The sequence below is a fragment of the Myiozetetes cayanensis genome, unplaced genomic scaffold (assembly GCF_022539395.1).
Source record: "Myiozetetes cayanensis isolate MyiCay16 unplaced genomic scaffold, myiCay2020 scf16, whole genome shotgun sequence".
NCBI classification, from domain to species: Eukaryota; Metazoa; Chordata; class Aves; order Passeriformes; family Tyrannidae; genus Myiozetetes; species Myiozetetes cayanensis.
Genome location: NW_026087270.1, coordinates 18,733,624 through 18,753,640, shown reverse-complemented (window position 1 = coordinate 18,753,640; position 20,017 = coordinate 18,733,624). Strand labels below are relative to the sequence as shown.

The window sequence follows — 20,017 nt, the reverse complement described above, 5'->3', positions numbered from 1 at the left end:
TCAGGACACAGAGGGATAACATTATGTTTTGGAAGTATTTTTCTCATTAGATAGGCTTGTTCGAGCCCAGAGCAGCTTTATCAATTTCAATACTTATACTTCCAAACCACTGGTGTTTTTACAACCAGTACAGATTAATTTATAGATTACTACAGCTGGGAAAGTAGGACTTCGCAAAAGTAGATGCCTACTGTGGCAGTAATTTTAAACTGCAATTTGGTTTCCCAAAAAAATCCTTACATTCTACCAACTCCTGACTTCATCTACACTACATAATAGCACTCCAGCATTTGGTATGGATATAGGTTTGTGTGCAAATCAGCTTTAAAATCACATGCAGTGTAATTGCTTAGGGACAAGCCACATTAACACAGTCTTCAAAGTTTTGCTTATTAAGTATTCAAACTTGGTGTTTTACTTCTTTGTAAAGATTGCAATCTCCAAGGCTCTCAGTTTGGCATTTCTCGGGTACAGCTATCAGTGTTTCAATTAGAAACTGTTACAATAGGTTAGGAAGAGGAATCAGAGGAATCCCATGTACCAGGATTTCTGTTTTCATAAAAATCACAATACAGGCAGTCTTAACTATTGCATCTGTTTCTTCTACTCAGTATTAGTTTCAGATCCTAAAATGAAGTGAGTTCACACTTGGAGTGGGTGGTGATGGGAGGTTCTTTGGTAGTTTTAATCTGTTTAAATCAGCATGTTTGCAACATATTTCTCAGATAAGATCTTGTGATAAATATTAATCTAAGATTGGGAAATCAAGAGGTTAAGAACCAACTCAGCAAAAAACCTCTTTTTCCCATGTTGCTCTGCCTTGTGGATGACTGCAGCTGCCACAGTTTCAGAACTTAATTTGACCACCATCCTGAAGACTGTTCAGGGGATGCCATATATTCTCAGGATATATAAGTACAGAACCACACCAGTTGGCACCTATTACCAAATGCAAAAGAAACAGGAAGTACAAAGATAAGGTTCTCTTCACAGAAAAAAGGCTCCATATGAAGCACATCAAGATTCAACCAAAGCTCCTAAGAAGGAAGCTAAGGTTGAACGTTTCCTAAAGCTGAAAGCAAATAGCCCATAATAAATGCAGATACCTTTCAGGATGAACACAAATGAGTACTATTCTGCCACCTATTAATATCTCTTGTCAACAAATTTTTATAAAAATACCAACGTTGTTGTGTGTTCTTCTGGCTCAATACTCTGTCAGAACTAATTTCTGTACTTTCTTGGAAAGAAAGATGGAGAAAGAAGCTGCAGGGGGAAAAAAAAAAAAAAAGAAAGCTGCAATAAGCTTACCTAGTAATTTAAACTATACTTATTTTAAAATAATAGTAATATTTACAATTGATAATGCCCAAAGAGTGAGGCAAACCAAACAAAATGTTTGTTTAGCTATATGTTTGTTCTACAAAGGAATCAGGTATCAACTCCGATTCAAGGAAGGTAAAAGTTCTTGCCACAATGTGGCAGGAGCTTCCCAATTAAAATAATATTTAATCTGTAATCTGACAGATTGCTAATTGGCAGGACTAGAGACTCTTTCTGAGAACCAGGATGCAAAACTAGCTTGCTTCAGATGGGTTGGTTTTCTTATTTGGAGGTTGTTCCTCCACCCAAGAAAATAAAAACAAAAATCTTTTTTAAAGAGCAATAGAAAAGGTCACAGAAGATTTCTGGACAGCAGAAGTTATTTCCTACTCAGCTGGAGAATTTTAACCTAAAAAGGCTTCCAGAAATGTTACCAGAAAAAGGGTACTTTCCCACTTGGGATTGATTTCAATGTAAGCACTCTTTCCTGTTTAAAATCAAAATTCTCAGAGCTCTGTTTCTGCCACTTCCCACTTCAATTTTTCAGGAAGAGTAAGTCCATTTAACATAGTAGCTGCCCTTGTGACATTAGGTATCCACAGCCATGCAGGGCAGGAAGCTCTACTGGATGCCATGTTTCCTGTTTAGCATGGATTTCTGAGAAAAGCCAATCCATTTGGTATTAGTGAGAAAACCTTAAGCAAGTCTACTTAGTCAGCTTCATTTTTGCTATCTAATAATGGGTTGATATTTTTTATTTGTGTTTCAAAGGCTTGGCTTTGAGTTTTGAGGTGATGCCTAAAAGTCATCATCATCGCTTGATCTGCAGATGACATCCAGGTAATCCTATAGCAAGGCTTGAGTCCTTATTCATTCCTCTGCCTCTTTCACTGGAGCTCATGTCCAAAATATAGCAGCTACACTGGTTTTGGAGATGTTTTACCCTGTGCTCACAGCTGACAGCTCTACTGGTGAAAGTGTAAGTCTAGACCTAATCTAGACCTTTCGGTGATATACAGTGACCAATGTTCATGAACGCAGCATTGCAAATTACAGTTCTGTGCCTTGGCCAGTAGGTGGCGCTCAGACTGCAGCACAGCCCAGGGACAGACACCAGCAAACAAAGGATTTGGGAACTGGAAGACTTAATGATGTCTAAGGTACACTACCACAGCTTGCAAGGCAGTCAGGCCATAGAAGAAGAAGAGAAACTGCAGATGCTAACCAGGTATCTGCTCCAGCAACGGTGACCTGCTTATGACAAGGAGAGATACATTTTTCCATTGCAACTTGGACATCTTTCATTCTCTGGCCACTTTCCACCTCACCCCATAACCAGCCCCAAAGCTATGGGGGAAATAAGGAGTGTAGCTTCTGTAGAGAGCAGGCTAAGGAAGGCAGCACCGTCCTCTCCCAACAAGAGTTTAGAAACAAGTCACAAGGCAGTCACTGAATTTTGTTTCTAAAATTAAGGGGCTCCCTCCATTCACATGAGCCAGTGGTGGCCCACTCTAAGCAAGTTCCTGGGTTTGTAACCATTGAAAACAGAGATGGGTACTCTTCTCTGCAGGTAGCTATCCTAAGTCCATAAATCATGGTGTGCAGGTACTGTTAATGTTTGTCTAAACTTTGTTCCCTCATCACTGCCTGCAGAGTTCACAGAATCCCTTAAGGAATATGAGGAAACAAGCCATTAAAGCTAAGCTACTTAGCACCTCCTAAAAAATACGTACTTTTTCTATAAGTACGCATAAAGCCCACAATAACTGAGGCCTTCATCTTTAACAATTTTTTTTTTTTTTTTTTAAAAACCATGTCTTTCTTCCCTGGCAAACAATATTATAGCTGCTCAGAGCTACCAAGACTGAACATTTCCTTTTCCAGTGCCGATGCTGTTGGCACTACTGGGCTGAAACCAAAAGGACTTCGCAGTTGGATCAACAAGGTTCATGAAGATTCATAGGCACTAAGGAATTTGGGTGGATATCCCAGAAGTGACAGGAGCCAATGATGAATCTGAAGCTCTCCCAGGATTTTTTGTTGAAAACACAACTATTTAGATTGTTTTGTGCTCTAATGGGAGCACATTGGAGTCTACGAAACAAACAAACAAACAAAATTCTTCTCTGTTGATAAACAATATATTTTAAACTTTTTCCTCCTCATGCAGCCAGTTCCAATGCTGCTCCTCACAGATGTGGTGGTTTTAATCTAGGCCTTCCTTGGTTACCAGTTTGTAACCAAGGAAGAGGCAGTGTTCCCAGTATTCCATACAAGTTTTATGTAAATCGGGGTATAAATAAGAAGGGAGGAGAGGCCTTCGCTCTCTTCTCTTCTGGCGAGGTTCGGGAACAGTGGGTCCTTGCGTTGGTCTCGCTTATCTAAGGCTGAGGCCTGCAGCGACGGCTGGCTTGCCACGTGGGGGTTCGGAGAGTGCTGGCTGCGTCTGCCAATCCTGCTTTTCTAAGGGACGTGGTGAGATTTGTTTTACTAGTTATTTTACTAGTTCTTGGGTTTGATTGTGCATATCTATTCAGTGTCCCTTTTTTTGTCTCCTTTTGTTCCTTTTCCCCTTTCCCTATCCCTTCAGGGGGTGTTTGGATTCCTTTTTGCTGTGTACATAGCATCTTAACTGTAATATACATCAAATACATATTTTTTATATAACTAGCTTGATTTTTGGGTTCTTCAATTTGCATAGTTTTTTCCTTTGCCCTGGGGGAAGAAGGAAGGGGGAAGGGGTGGGGGCTGCTACTGGGGGTTCGGGCATTTGGCAGGGAGCCAAGTCCGAACTGCACACACTATTCCTCAGCAGTTGCTGCTTATCCATCCCTTTGGATGAGAACTTTTGCTCTGCTCTTCTCCCTCATGAGCAGTAATGCCGGTCAGGTTATTTGCTGAAGGCTTCCAGTTACAGACAGCATCTGTTCTCTCTGCCACAGCTCCACACAGAACTGGGAAAGCAGGTATAACAGCCACAGATCCGGGGAGTGTGGGAGGGAAGCAAAAGAGGAGGGACGTGAGGAAGCCAAGCTGCTGCCTCTTTGCTGCCACTCCAGGCTCCCATGGCAGCCTTATCCTCTGCCCTTCTGGCATGGACTTTGCCACATGAGCTTCTCTAGCAACAATTGCCAAACCTGAAGTTACTTCTTGGATGACACAAATTCCTCAAACCCCTTTCCAGTTACTGGAGTAATCTGCACCAGAGACAGAAAGAACTTGAAAGAATCATATGAAGAAAATTGCTCCCCAAAGGGAAGATACAGAGCACTGGAAAAGGCAAAAACTCATGTCTGACTACCCCTAACAAACACAGACCTATCTGACAGCAGTTAGGACTGCAGCAACTGCTCCTTGCCTGCCAAGCAGCCTGGCTCCATGGAAGAGCAGGAGGACAGTTTTGTGCTTTCCCTTGGAGCCAACACCACCAAGTGCAGCTCCGAAACCAACCAAACAGAGGCCCCAACATGCTGGGCAGGAGCAACCAGGGGCGGCCCAGAGGTGGTGATTGTACCAGTGCTTTTTGGGTTGATTTTTCTCCTGGGAATGGTGGGAAACACGTTAGTGCTGGTTGTTCTGAGGCGTCTTCAGCCTGGAGGACGCCCATCACACAGTGCCACCAACATCTTCATCCTGAACTTAAGCATTGCAGACTTCTCCTTTCTGCTCTTCTGTGTCCCCTTCCAGGCCACCATCTACTCCCTGCCAGAGTGGGTCTTCGGTGCCTTTTTTTGCAAGTGGGTTCACTACTTGGCCATGGCAACAGTGCTGGGCAGCATCTTCACTCTGGTAGCTATGTTCATGGACAGGTACATCGCTGTGGTCCATTCCAAATGTTCACCCTGCATCCACAGCAAGCGCAACGCTGCCCTCGGTGTGGGTGTCATTTGGCTGCTGTCTCGGCTCATTGCCATCCCTGTGGCCCAAAACCAGGCTCTCACGAGTGGTCATCAGCAAGCACCCAACAACTCTTTCTACTGGGAGCACTGGGCAAATGGTTCAACAACCAAGCAGATGTACAAGGTTACTATCCTGCTGGTGGGATACCTGCTGCCTCTGGTGCTCATCACCTGCTGCTATGCGAAGGTGGGTGAGAGAGATGAGAATAGTGTTTAAATGGAGGGAACAATCCCAGACTCTTGGTGTCTTGTAAGTGTAAACTCATGTTACCCAGCCAAATAGCAGATCCAACCTTTTCCATATTCTCTCCTGGTATACAATACTTTCCTGAGGCAGGGAAAGGGAAGGAAAGCAGAATGAAATTCCACCAGTTCACAAAAGGGATTACAACTATTAAGATGTAACCCAGCCTGACACATCACCCTGATTTGCCTCCTTTCTCTCTCTCTTTTTTTTTTTGCAATGTTTCCTTGCAACTTGTTTTCCCCCACAGTTATCTTCAATAGCCTTAAGGTTCCTCAGCCTCCAAATATCAGGGAATATTGTTTCCACTCTTATATGTAATGTAGTTAGTTTTAGTGTTGTAGTCTTTGTATTATTTGAAGTTTTACCGGCACTATCTCCATTGCCTATAGTTATTTGCTTGATCCAAAACCAGTCAATCAATGTTTTCCAGGGAGGGTTAGTTTTTACCATCCTTTTCATATTATCACATTTTGCCCCCCTGGTAATCATCCCTGTTGCCTGTGTTATGCTGCCTTCCCTCCTGAGAGAGGGAAGCAAACTCACTCAGTCCACAGACTCACTTGATCACTGTGACCATTTAATATATGATCTTGTCTTTTCCAGACAGCACAGACAGTGCTTTTCATGATTGCTGTGTTCCTGCTCTCCTGGCTGCCACATCATATCATCACCATGTGGGCAGAGTTTGGGCAATTTTCTCTGAACAACATCTCCCTCACCTTCCGCATTATCTCTCACTGCTTGGCCTATGGGAACTCTTGCATCAACCCCATCATTTATGCTTTCCTCTCAGAAAATTTCCACAAGGTCTGCCAGCAAGTCTTCACCTGCAGGTTCTTCCTGCAGCCAGTTCCTGCTGAGAAGCTGGCCAGAATACGCATGGAGAACTTCTCTACCACACACTCCACCACTAATATGTAAATCGGGCTCACAAAATGTTTCAGGAGGAAGAGGAGGGAAGAGGGAACCAAATGGGGAGAACATGTATACAAGTGCATTCCAGGGAGCTGTGGAATCTGCAAAAATGTGGACTTTGTCAGATTACTGGAGTGGTAGGAGGCATTTTTTCCCTCTGGCTGTGATGACACTTGACAGAGGTTGTCCTAGGGTATCTTGCTAGGCCATGTGCAACAGGAGTATTAGAGACAGAGATAGAACTCATATGCAGTTGTAACACCCACAGTCTAAAATAAGAGTTACGCAGAAGGTAGAAGATGTACTGACAAGAAGAGAGCAGTCAGTTATGTCTGTAGACAATCATGAAGATGTGAATAATGAGTTATGCGACATTCAGAGAGCAGTTTGGGAAAAGTTACATACACATTTAGCTCACTAGCTGTGATAGGGTCTCTAAAGCTCCTTGAAGGCTTTGCTACAGTATTTACCTATTAGGCAGTAAAACCTTCCACATGACATGTCAGTGATGTGGCTCTCTGCATTCAGTGGCTCTGTATAAGCTTATATAACACAGGGTCTGAATGTCTGTGTACTCTTGTGTGTAATTACTGGTATTTAATCACTGGCTCCAGCAACTGTCTCTTGGTGAGCAACAGTAGGAAAGTGGCATTTCTCAATATATGCTTAAAAGAACTCTGGTTTTGTTTGAAAGTAATGTTTACAAAAGGTTTTTTGGTAAATACAGTGTAGTCTGAGTCTAGCTACCCATGGATTTTTACTCTAGCATGTATATGCCTAAAGATTTGTGATTTGTCTTTTTTGGTGGTTTTGGCTTTGGTTTTTGTTTTTTTTTTTTTTTTTCGACAAACTGTTGTGATCAACAGTGCACTAGCAACAATTTAGGGCATTTGTACCAAGGTCAAGGTTACTGTTTGTAAATATATAAAGTGCATATTACTTCAAAATTAGGAAGCATATGGCTGAAAAAACTTTATTATTTCATTGTGTTGTCTAATTTGGTAGTTCTGTGTGCTGCAATCTAGACTGACCCGTTCACAGATTGCAAAAAGGTGTGTTACAGAAGTTGAATGACTAATTATGCATCTAAAAACATAACAGAAATATCCAAGTATAACCTAGTAGAACATCTCCATTATCTTTTTGTCAGCCATCAGAACACATACAAATAATTTTTGTAACATGTTTCTTGAATAGTTTTTCAGCAGCTCAGGGGACCTAATGCATATTGCAAATGGAGATAGGATCTTCTGTAAAAAATAATACCAGATTGTCCCCAGAGATTTATCCTACTCCTATACATGAACAGTAAGCTTCAGCTTGTGGACACAAAAATTGCCTGATTTGTAGTTAATAGAACTACAGATGAGAGGCAAGTAGTGCTTGCAATGAATAGGTCCAAAACGTAAAGGTTTCCAGACTCCAAATGGACCACTCCTTCACTGTATTTCTAAAAATTGGAAGTTACTGTATGTCGTGGGTCGAGGCGGGACATGACACAAAACCCTTGTGGATCCAGAGGCTGGAACACTTTATTGCACGATGTCTGCTACTTTTATACACTTTTTAGGCTACACATGTCAACTCTCCACTGGTTCCCACATACATAAATATTCTTCCATTGGCCACTAACGGTGTTATATAACTCTGCTTACTGCGCATGTCACGAAACACATTTTGCTGTGTTCAGCACATTTTACCGGAAAGACATATTGTTACAACTTCCGGGTCTGGGCGTAATTCTCCCCTGAACAAAGGTTCCTGCTAACTTGAACTCTTCCCAAATCCCCCAGGCCAGCTGGGGGAGAACCACCGCAACTGTATTAATAATTTTACTGATTTGTAACTTCCTCTGAGAGCCCCTTAACTGTGCAAAATGAGCAGAGTACTTGTGTACAATAGGAAAAGGTCCTGTAGCCTGATCCTTAGGTGATTACCTGTGCAAGTTTTCTTTTTGTTTAGCTCTTACTCTTAGTATACTATCTCCAGTCCATTATTTCCTCAGAAACCAATTATTTAGGTACTATGCTTGATGATCCTTTTATTTACCAGGTTTGTTATTTCTACAGTCTGAGACTTAGCACAGGCTAAAGTTGATAGCATGGGAAAAACAGTCACAAAAAAAAAGGGTTGTGATACAACACTGCAACAGAAATCAGAGCTAAAATCCTATTTTGTGTGATTATTTACCATGGATACAAACTAGCAAGTAGATATGAAATAACTTCAGTCTCACTTCAATCCTCTTGGTTGAAAGCAAAATAGAACAATGGCACAACACTCAAACGGAATCCTGCATTCACTCTGTTACTTGTGAGTCACTGGAACTTGAATCTACGCACTCCTTTAAGAGAAGACATTTTGGTTTGTTGGGGTTAGGGGGTTTTTGTTTGGAAAATTTTTTTTCTGTCAGTTCAGACACTAGACATGTCACTATTATGGCTAGGCTTCGCGAACGAAGATTTGAGAAGGGCTCTACCCACGCTTGCTACAAGCGCACTGATGGTTAAAAAGGCCAATGCGAGATAGACCAGTCCGGTTGCAGAAGGCACAGCAGAAAGACTCCCCAGGTGGTATCGACGAGACGCGATTCTTTCTGCGTTGTCTTTTCTCCTCGAGAGTGATCCTGCGTGTGTTCTCAAAAGAAGCAGCAGCATTACAGATGGTGTGTCTCCAAGCCTCCCGACTGGAGGCCAGGGTAGACCAATAGTGGTGATCAATATGGCCAAGGATGAGGGATTGTTTCAGATATGTCACTATAGCATGCAGCAAAAATGAGGAGGAAACACTTAAAGGCTTTTAAAATTTTATTTAATACAACATAATAGAGCAAGATCCCCTTTCTCAGTGAAAGGCAACCATAAAACGGCTAATTAAGGCCTTGAAAGAGCCTCAAGCTTTACTGTGCTTTCTCATTCCCACTGAACTTTAAAAGTATCTGGTCTAGAATTCTCTGAACAAACTGTTACGTCACAAGAAAATCAAACATCATTTGTCCTTTAGTCTTCCTACGTGTGTCTCAAACAGGTCAAAGTTATATCAATATTTTTCCTGCCACAGTAGTAATTTTTAAGTTTTTTTTAAGCTGCTAGTGATGGGCAGCAATGAAATGTAGCAGAGCTGCATATCATACAGGCATACTTTCATTCTGATTTGGATTTAAGTTATAAGTCTCAACAAAATCAAATCAATTGATGAGGTCATTCTTCAGTCTTCTCCAAAAGCATTCTGGTACTCACTAGCTTCCTTTTGCAAAGCCACGAGTTGTGATGGGTATGGAAATGACTACTGCAGCTTCCAGAACAGTGCACAAAGGTAACCTGAACACCTGGTTCTGAAACTCAATTCTCAATTTTTCAGTCTACTTTACACACAGCAGCTCATTCACTCTGCCTTAAGGACTTCAAGGTGAGTCCCTACCAGGCCACCTAGTAGTGCCTGGCAACTTGAATCAACCTCCTTTAGGTGAAGGTTTATTAATGGAGGAGTCCATTCCCGGGAGGCCTGTCCTTTTCCGGGCTGCAGTCTCTATTTTCCGTACCAAGTCCACATCCCACCGATGGGTGACAAAACTAACCACAACTCCAAGTGCCTTGCTTCCAACCCGTCCAACTCTCCCCACACGGTGCAGATAGTCCTGCAGAGTGTCTGGGAAGTCATAGTTGACCACAAGCTGCACACTGCTGGTGTCCAGACCCCGCGAGGCAAGGTCAGTGCAGACAAGAACAGACACAACACCCTTCTGGAAAGAGGCAAAGATGCCAGCTCTAGCAGCCGCAGACATCTGTCCCTGAAGCCTCAGGTGCTTGATTCTGTGGTCATCCAGGATATAGCCCAGCCAGTTCACAGTGCTGGCACTATTGCAGAAGATAAGAACAGCCCCGCCAGATGATGGGTGCTCCTTTAACAGCTGCAGCAGCTCGCGTAGTTTGTCCCGGCCTTTGAGGCGGATGAACTTCTGCTGGACGTGAGGCGGCAGGCGGTGCAGGCTCTGGGTGGTGAGAGTGACAAACCGGCCAACGTCTATGAACTTCGCCAGCGTCTCCCTGAGCCCCGCGGGAAAGGTGGCTCCGACCACCACCACTTGGGTCCTCTCCTCCCCCGGTCCGGCTGGCCCAGGGGCTCCGGCGGCCAGCGGCGCGTGTGCCAGGATCTCCTCCAGCAGCTCCGTGAACGAGTCGTCCATCAGCGTGTCCGCCTCGTCCAGCACCATCCAGCGCAGCCTCGCCAGGGCCAGGAAGCGCCGGCGCAGCGCCTCCCGCAGCGCCCCGGGGGTGCCGAGGAGCACGGCGGGGCCCGGCGGCGGCGCCCGCAGCTGCCTGCGCAGCCCTCCCGCCGCCCCTCCGCCCGTGAGACCGCGCACCGCCAGGCCTGCGGGCGCGCACAGCGCGGCCGCCACCGCGCCCACCTGAGCCGCCAGCTCCCGCGACGGCACCACCACCAGCCCGCGGGGCGCCGCCGGCTCTGCCGGTGCCGCCGGCCCCTCAGGGCGGCCGAGCAGTCCGTCCAGCAGCGGCAGGAGGTACGCGAGGGTCTTCCCGCTGCCGGTCTCGGCGGCGCACAGGGCGCTGCGGCCGCGGCGCAGCGCGGGGATGGCGAGGCGCTGCACGGCCGTGGGGCGGCCGATGGAGAGCCGCTCCAGCCCGGCCAGCAGCGCCGGCTGCAGCCCCAGCTCGGCGAATGTCGGGCCCTGCCCCGCCTCGGCCGGTGGCGCCTGCAGCGCGGGAGCCGCCTCCTGTGAGGGCTCCAGCTGGAAGTAATCCCCGCACGCCTTCCTGTGCTTCCAGCCCGCCGACACCAGTGGCGGCTGCTCCCAGCGCCCCACTGTCTGCCAGCGCGGCTGGCTCAGCTCCGGCCGCCGGCTCCGCAGCAGCAGCCTTCCGGAAGGCGCTACCGTCGCTACCTCCCCGTGCCCGCGCCGCCGGCGCTGCGCCCCCCGCTGCAGGCGCACCCGCAGGGCCCAGGGGATGCGCACCACGGCCTCGGGGGGCTCCGCGCCCGCCGCCGCCGCCCTGGTGCCCGCGGGCCGCCGCGGCAGCAGCAGCGGGAGCGCTGCCGCCGTCCCGCCCCGGCCCAGCGCCATCGCGACTACCCCACGTGGGGTGGCGGCGCTGCCCGATGACGCCGTGGAAGAGCCGCTGCCCTCGGTACTCCCCGCCCAGCGGAGCCGCGGCGGAGCCACGCGAGAAGGTTGAGCGCGGCGGGCGGTGCCGCGGAGGCGGTGGGGTCGGTTCGCCTTTTCCCTCTGTCGCCTGAGAGCTGCCCCCGCGGGAGCAAACGCGGCCCTGGGGGGCTCTGGCGGAGACGACCCGGCGCCCCTCGCTCGGGGGAAAGAGCTCGTGTGGCGGGGAGCATCTCCTGGTTCCGCTGGGCTCCCTGACTGCTGGGTGAGCGGCCGACCTGGCTGCCAAGGGAGCCCTGTCGGGTACGACGGGGCACCCCCGGCCCGTTCCCGCCAAAGGACAGATCTGGGCGTTTTGCCGGTAGTAAATCGACGTTCCATGGCTGTCCTTGGCTTTCTCTTTCAGGTAGTACCGCCACAGGAATGACGGTGAACCCACCCCTGTGTTTTAGAGGAAAGAAGATCCTGGCTCCAATGGTACGAGTGGGAACCCTGCCAATGCGTCTTCTTGCCCTGGACTATGGTGCTGATATCGTGTACTGTGAGGTATGGAGGATGAGCAGATGAGTCAGTCTTATCTGCTCAACATTATTATTAAGAAAAGCAAAACTAGACTTTGTTTATTGTAGCGCTTGTTCTTTTTGCACATATTTGTCGATTCAAAAAATTGGGGAAAGAAGAATCTTTATGGCTTTAAGGCATTTCTCTTTGAGAGTTCTCAAGCTATGGCAAATCTATATTTTAAGCCTATTCAATACTCTCAGTTCATTTAGACAAAACACCGTAAGAATTTCCTCACATTGTACTGTTATTTGGGTTTTGTTGGGTTTTTTTTTCTATTTTGATATTTTTTTGGAGCAGAGTCAGAACTTTGATAGAAGTTTTAGACTGATCTTCTGTCTCACCTGATTAGTTTTGTACATCCATATATATCCCCTCACGGCACTGCAGTCCTTCTTGCTTAACCGCTTTTCTCAAAGCTGGCTGAAATTGAGATCCCAGTTTGCTGCAGATCCTATTGGTAGGATCTGTAACTTAAAGTACTTCCAGCCTAAACTGTTCTGTAATTCAATACTCTTACGTTCTTATGTTCTGTCTATATTTTGAAACTTCAGCGTGTTGTATATTAAACTCTTGTTTTAATTTGCTTTCTCTTTCTATATTTGGTCTCTCTAGATAATTAATTATTAAATGGGCAACTTTTTAGAGCTTGCTGGCTGAAACACTTCAACTCACTGAGATTTTTTTATCCTTCCTTCTCAGGAGCTGATTGACATAAAGATGCTGCAGTGTAAGAGGGTTATAAATGGCAAGTATAGCATTTCTTTTAATAATACCTGTAAGCAGTCTTTTTTTCTAATCAAGAGAAAAGATAATTACTTCTCTGAAGTATTCTTCTAGTGATTACAGTGATGTACCAGAACATCTAATCTCTCTAAACTGTGTCTAGGGACTTAAAGTAAGCTTTTGAAGTACTACCCTGGACCTGTCTGCTGCTCTACAGCTTCAGACTTTCAGTTTCCCTTCTAAAGGAATTTCAGTAGTTCAGTTAGTGTTCCTCAGGAAAACCATAAACATTTTTGGAAGCCATAGCTAATGGATTAGTAACAGACAGTTTGTTATTTTAAGAGTCCTAACCCAGGGTCCTCTCCACCATTGGCTTAGTTTATTACAAGGATTCAATGAGTTTTCTGTTTGAACTTTTTGACAGGAGTCAGGTCACTGGGTGTGCAAGTATTTGCCTTCTAAAATGGAGAGCTGTAATTTCACCTCCTGGAATGGTGTATTTCTCTTTTTCTTAAGAAAAATGGGATTAATGTTGGAAATCCATTACTAATGTTTCAGCATTGTTCTTTCTGGCAGCAGGTGAAAGAAACTAGTAGCTGGAATAAACTGGACTTTAAAGTTGTTGTGCAATGTTTAAAATGTTAAAGCTTTCTATTTTATGTGGAAAGACAAAGACTACAATTGTAATTAACAGATAAGCTTCCTAATCTTCCTCAATTCTGTATCTACATACTGACTCCAACCTCTCTACTGCCTTCATATGCTATTATAATAGAAAATAAACAGTAAAAACCTCTAGGGTTGTTTTTGTTGTTGTTTTGTGGTGTTTGGTTTTTTTTTTTTTTTAAGAAATTTTACAAGTGTCTGTGCTAAAATAAAATCCAATTTCCTGAATAAAACTATTAATATTAGATACAAAGCCTTTTAATTTTTTTAAAAAGTTTGATAATGTCCAGGGAACAAATTTGTTCGGATGGCAAGAGAGAAAGAGTCTTTTTAAATGTTAGCTGCGTGTGACATTATAATATACACACCTTCAAGTCTAATGCAATAAGGAAGCAACATATACAGGATTTCACTCTTCATCATTTGTTTACTAACTTGAGGTGCGTGGACTAGACTTGGTTTAACATGATTGTCACTGCAAATTCTTAAAATTATATCTTGAGACCTCCCTGCCTGAGTGGCATAGAAACAGTTGTTTGTAGTGTCCCTGTTGGGGAACAGAAATTCACTGCAGGTCTACTCTCTCCTCCTGCCCCTTCCCAAAAATAGTACTATTAGGTTCAATCTTGGTGAGTCATCAGTGGACTTATTCCGGTGCTGATGTCCAAGGCTGAGGGGTGATTAGGGAGCACTTTGGGAGAGAAACAGCAATGTGCAAAAAATATACTGCAAGGACATATAGAAGGCAGGGTGCCATTAGTTCTGCTCTTCATGGAAGATCTCTTTGGTAGCATTTCATTTATATACAAATTACATAGTCCTATGACTTTTATGTTTACATTTGTATATAATTTTCTCTGTTTTATCATTTCTCATTTCACACAGAAGTGCTTGAAACGGTGGACTTTGTTGCACCTAATGAAAGAGTTGTTTTCAGAACTTGTGAAAGGGAGAGGAAACGTGTTGTCTTTCAGATGGTAAGAAACCAAGCAGGTACTCTGCTAACAACACGGATAAACAAGGCAGTGCTAGTAACATGTTGATCTAAGTCTAAAGCACTTCCCTGTGTTGCAGACTGGCAATTTCTTGATGCTGCAGGTGGAGGTAAACTTTCGCACCAAGTGTGTTGCAGTATTTCTAATCTGTTATTACATATTCAAGGAGATGCTACGTTGTAAGCTCTCCTTACAGCTGTTTTCAGAAGAGATGATTAAGATGAATTCTGTACTCTGTGACAGCAGCTTGTTTTTGTAATAGGTATCTTTGATTTTTTTCCAAACATAGATGCCAAAAATAAATTATGCTGATGTTTGATCACATTTAAATCTTGCACTGTCCTTTGAAACACTCTCACTGGAAAGGCTGAAAGAAATAGCATTGTTTAGTAAAGATAAGAGAGGATTAACGTGTGTACTAGCATTGCACAAATGGATTAAAGGCTGTTGGAGAGAGAAAGATATTAATTTGCTCTTAGAGACCACTTCGTCTAGGACAGGAAATGATGGGATTGGAGGGAAGGAGAAGTGTGGACTGTGTTAGATACTGAAAAGACCTTTTTCAGTGGTAATGGTAGCCCTGAAATCGGTTGCTAGAGGCTATAGAATTGTTATTAGTGGAGCTTCTTAAGAACATGGAAAATACGTATCTAGTGCTGATGGGCTAAGAACATTTGATATTGCTGTAGGTAAAGGAGATGGACAGACCTCTTAGAATCCTTTTTTTTGCATCACCTTTTATCATTTAGTGGCTGAGTCTAGTCCATGCTTTAGCTAAATATTTTAACTGTCCAGTATGCTGTGAGTGAGTCTCTGTCTATACTAAATGGTAGAGCAAAGATAGTTGTACACATGTGCAAGTGAGCACTTAATTTTTTTTTAGTAATTTGTGATACTTTGTAATTATAAATCTTCTTGTTCTACCAACAGGGTTCAGCAGATGCTGAGAGAGCCCTGGCAGTAGCTAAGCTTGTGTAAGTTGTCCTTCTCATTTCCAACGTGGGTTTATTTGGGATTTTTTGTTCAGAGGAATTATTGTGGAAGACAGTTTTTTACAATTGAGAGGTTAAAAGTGGGTCTTCACAGAATCAGGAGAAGTTCTGTAGGAGCTGCACAATGAAGTGCAGCTTCTGAGAAGGCCAGTGGTATAACGATGTAACTGCAGCTTCTACTTAAAATAATACTTGCTCAAAGCAGCAGCTGCATAAATTCTGTACTGGTATTGATGGCTTTTTGCTAGTGTGAGTGTGTCCTTGATCTCCCTAACATGAAAGTTCCCCTGGGTATTGCACAGCTGCCAAGTCAGATCAGTATGTCTGAAAATGTCTCCTACTGTTTGTGGTTTGAAGCCTATAATAATGCATTGTGTAGAAATGAAAAGGGGCTCTCAAAAAGGTGTTTTGAAGCCTTAATTTTAAGTAGATGGAAGTTTCAGTAGGACTTGCTTTAGCGACAGTGGTGGATGAGTGATGGATATACTTATATATACACTTACATATACTGTATATACTATATATGCTTAATCCTATATAAGTGTATTTAAGATGAGTACTTGCAGCTTCTGCACAGCACTGGTAATTAAACTGGTGGAAAGACTGATCTTCAGATCACTGTTAAAATGTATGTATGCAAGTTAGATAAATGAGAAGCTAAAAATTCAGAAATTCAAATAAGAACTACCTTAAGTTCTCATTTAAACCTTAATAATGATGGAACAAGTTACCTGGAAAGATACCTGTTTCCTGATTCTTGTTCTAATATGCTGAAAAATATTTGTTTCCTTTTTCTCTTTCAGAGAGAGTGATGTGGCTGGTATTGATATCAACATGGGATGTCCAAAAGAATACTCTACTAAGGCAAGTGGATTTTGATTACTCTCAAATAAGCTTTTTCTTTCTTGGAGGTATGGAATACATACCAGTAAATCTGTACAGGTGTCACTTAATGAGGGAGGAGAAACTGGATGATTACAGTTGCTAAAAATAGCTTTTTGAAATCCTGTCTGCTCCATAAAGTAATGAGAGCAAATTGGTGCCCTGAATTACTGCTTATTTATTCTGAAATGGTTCTAGCAAATGTTGCCCCAAAGTTTTCACAAATGCTCCTGTATTTTAGATTTTGCCGCTTTTTCCTTCTTTTATTTCTCCCCCCACTCCTTAATATAACATTACACTTTTGTGCTGGTCTGCTACTAGGGAAAATAATTGGGTTGAAAAATGTATTTGCCTAGTGCATAACACTTTCTGTATATTTTCCCAGGGAGGTATGGGAGCAGCACTGCTATCTGATCCTGACAAAATAGAGTCTGTGAGTATCACCTTGTGGCTTTTGAACTGCCTTGGAAAGTATTGTGCACTGTGCTCTACTGGAAGAGTGATTGAGTTGCTTAGAAGACAAATTTTTCTGAGCCAATTTTTTTGAGGCCTATATGGTTTTCCATGAATTAAATAACGTGGGTGATACCATCCAGAATAAAAAGGTAATTTGTGAAGCATAAGGTGATGAAAGCTGAAAGAAAAAAAATTTCGGAGTGGGAACTGGGAGGAAACTATTGAGCAAGCTAGAACTAAATATTGCAAAAATATTTTTCACAGGAATGAGAGGCAGTTGTAAATATGATTGCTAACAGCTTCCCTTCCCCTCTACAACCATTACATTTTGTTCTGATCTTCAGGAAAGTGGGAAACTTGATGCCCAAAAGTTTGGAATTGTTCTTTTCAATTGAAGATGTTAATAGGCAGCAAAATCTTAGGCATTAAAATTACTCTTAGCAAACTGCAGAGGGATAACTAAACTCATAGCCTGCAAAAGACAACTGAAACTACAGCTCTAAATCAAGCCTACCATGTGATTAAAAGTGATTTGGTTCTCACATTGGAATCTTTAATGAGGCTGACACTGAAAACTTCTAAGATTTGCTTATGATGCTACTGTAAGAAAAACATAGTGACAATGTTTGAAAATTATGTCATTTTAGTTTGATTTATATGCTAAAGAGTACAACTTGAAAATACTAAGGGTTTTTTTAGGTCATTTTCTTGAATGCTGCTGTTTATTTTGAGAGAACACTACTGGGGAAAGGTTTGAATAGACAGTGCAAGGTGACAGAAATTGCCAGCTGTTTTAAGTGCAAGAACTTGAGTGCAGCTATAGCAGCTCATATCTGTATTGGGAACCTAATAAGTGTAATAATATTAAACAAAATTCAAGTTCATAGGATACCCCACCCTGAAAGCATTTGTCTGCAGTTCCATCCATTTTATATAAGAATAACATGCATGATAATATCTGAGAAAAACAGTTTGAAAAGAACTTTTTCTTTCTAATAACAGTCAGGATCAGCTGGCTTCCACTCCTTTATTTAGAGACCTGTTGGATTTCTGATACCAGTTACTGTATAGTCATACAGTGATTTAAACATGTATAGGCCATTACATGGCACTTTTAAGTGAGGTCTGTTGGACTTAGATTCAAGGTGTGAAAAGGAGATTCTTTCCATAGCTCAGTTCTTAAATGATTAGACTAACAACCACTCCTTTGTCTGATTGTTCCAAGTTTGTTGTAATGAATAAAATGTGCTTTGTGTTAAGCATGGAATTCAGTTTGCTTTCCTTAAGAAGACTCAATGGTGTTGCTTGATATTCCCTAGATTTTTTTTCCATTTTGAAGGCTTTCTTATTTTTAAATAACAATTTAGTTATTATGAGAATAATAATTTAGTTTTTATGAGAAACTGTAAACTGGAATATAAGGTGATGGTGAAAACAGTTGCATGAAAATGAAAAACCTTTGCACTCTATTTTGAAATTATTGGATTTCACAGGTCACCTCATACTAAAAGCAGCGTTGAAACTCCAGCAGCAGTTAATTGCTCTGTAAATTGAAAAAAGTTGAAAAAAAAGATGAAGTGGAAATAGAAATGGCTTAGGCTAGAAATTGGTTTTATATCTATTGGATAAAATGATATTTTCAATTACAGATTGAATGTGTCTGTCTAGCATGTGAGGTTTTTTTATAGAAGAATACTAAGTAGCGTTACATTGTTCTAATTTCTTTTGTCTTCAAGAGAGCTTTAGTAATGTCACTGCTGTGATCACATTTTTGTCTTTTTCTTCCTTTTTCCAGATATTGACTACCCTTGTTAAAGGAGTTTGTAAACCAGTAACCTGCAAAATCCGCATTTTGCCCTCAGTAAGAACATAAATCATTATGCTGAAGTGTTTAGTTGTTGTTTATTTTGGTGATTTTGTATCAGTTATAATATGTGCGTTCTCATATGTTGTCATCTTAGGCCTGCTGTTGTGAAACAGCGCTTGGAATTATAATTTCTGTTTGGAATGCTCTCCCAGCCTAAAGGATTATCTGACCCGCAGATGTATGGAGACCGTGATTGTGAGCTTGTCAGATTCCATGATATGCAAGGACACAGAGGCTTTTATCTTCAAAATTTTTCAACTAAGTAATTTTTAAATTGTACAAGAGGGTGTAGAACATCACCCCTTGAGCAGCCAGTAGATGCTGTTAATTCCTGTTTTTCACCCAGGGCAGGCAAGAGATGATTCTTTTCTGATTTTTCAGATTAATTTTTTTTTTCTAAACCGTTTTGCTTTTCTTGCAGTTAGAACAACCAATGGAGTTACAGATTCTTTCTTGTACAGGATGTTTCCCCCCTTTTCCAGAGTTTTTTTACAGGTCATGTAGTTTCCTTACTGGATTTTTTTTTTTTTTTTCAGTTTAATTTCCTACATGTTTATAGATGTGTGATTGCATGTTATGTTGATTTCAGAAGGTATCCTCATACTGAAAAGCATTTTAATTGCAATTTACTGAGTAGTCATTAGAGAGAACTTGATAATCAAATGTTCTATATAATTTTCAAATGACAGTCTGTAAACCTGCTGATATGAGAAAGTTTGCAATCTGTGGTTTCAAGGAGGCACTGAAAATGGATTCTTATTTTTGGCATAGTATGTAGTTCTTTAATTGAAGTATATATTAAATGGTTATGTGTGTTGGGTGTTACTGATGAAATACAGGAATCACATCCCTCTTTAGGAAAGAAAAGACTTCCAGCATTTGTCTGTACAATGACTGCATGATAGTTGTTCCTTCTGCTCTGAATTAAAATCTTGTCATTCTGTCTTATACCTCAGGTTGAAGATACTGTGAATCTGGTGAAGAGAATAGAAAAAACTGGTATTGCTGCCATTGCAGTCCATGGAAGGTAAATTGATTTTAGGCAAGAAATAGTTAGATTTTTTTTAGTTTGGTAATGAACAGAGTATGATATGACTAGAGTATCCTCTACATGCTAGATGTAGCATATGGTTCTGATTTCAGCCGTTAACTGAATTGATGTTGTAGAAAGTCAGGCCACCAATTAGGGAATTGTACTGCTTTGCTGCTGTTTTCTGAAAATTTTTGTCTCAAAGAGCAAATAAAACAAAAATTATCTGCACACTCTATATCTAAAAAATACTGCTTATCTGGATATGGAATTACAGTAACAATGTCTTAAAATGTTTTTGATTGATAGGAAATAATTATTTTGCATTTAAAGAAA

The 20,017-nt window shown here is 42.4% G+C and overlaps 3 protein-coding genes across 8 annotated transcripts in view; 2 read left to right on the top strand and 1 right to left on the bottom strand.

Annotated features, from left to right (window-relative positions):
- The first annotated feature begins 3,682 nt into the window (after positions 1–3,682).
- DUS2 (dihydrouridine synthase 2) overlaps positions 3,683–20,017 on the top strand; it is a 48,047-nt gene continuing 31,712 nt past the window's right edge. Inside the window, exons 1-9 of one of the 6 annotated variants that reach the window (XM_050311105.1) lie at positions 3,683–3,798; positions 11,913–12,052; positions 12,770–12,815; positions 14,345–14,436; positions 15,385–15,428; positions 16,250–16,310; positions 16,714–16,761; positions 18,580–18,645; positions 19,608–19,678. In XM_050311105.1, the coding sequence (XP_050167062.1) occupies positions 11,930–12,052; positions 12,770–12,815; positions 14,345–14,436; positions 15,385–15,428; positions 16,250–16,310; positions 16,714–16,761; positions 18,580–18,645; positions 19,608–19,678 (551 nt within the window). In that variant the 5' untranslated portion in view covers positions 3,683–3,798; positions 11,913–11,929. The other 5 variants (XM_050311106.1, XM_050311108.1, XM_050311107.1 and 2 more) reach the window with 5 other exon arrangements.
- LOC126637708 (galanin receptor type 1-like) lies at positions 4,522–7,336 on the top strand. Its single transcript, XM_050311110.1, has 2 exons — positions 4,522–5,433; positions 6,073–7,336. Exons 1-2 carry the CDS (start codon positions 4,702–4,704, stop codon positions 6,388–6,390), a joined length of 1,050 nt encoding a protein of 349 aa, XP_050167067.1. The 5' UTR covers positions 4,522–4,701; the 3' UTR covers positions 6,391–7,336.
- On the bottom strand, positions 9,176–11,887 carry DDX28 (DEAD-box helicase 28). The gene has a single exon (XM_050311658.1). The coding sequence runs from the start codon at positions 11,885–11,887 to the stop codon at positions 9,836–9,838; it is 2,052 nt and encodes a 683-aa protein (XP_050167615.1). The 3' UTR covers positions 9,176–9,835.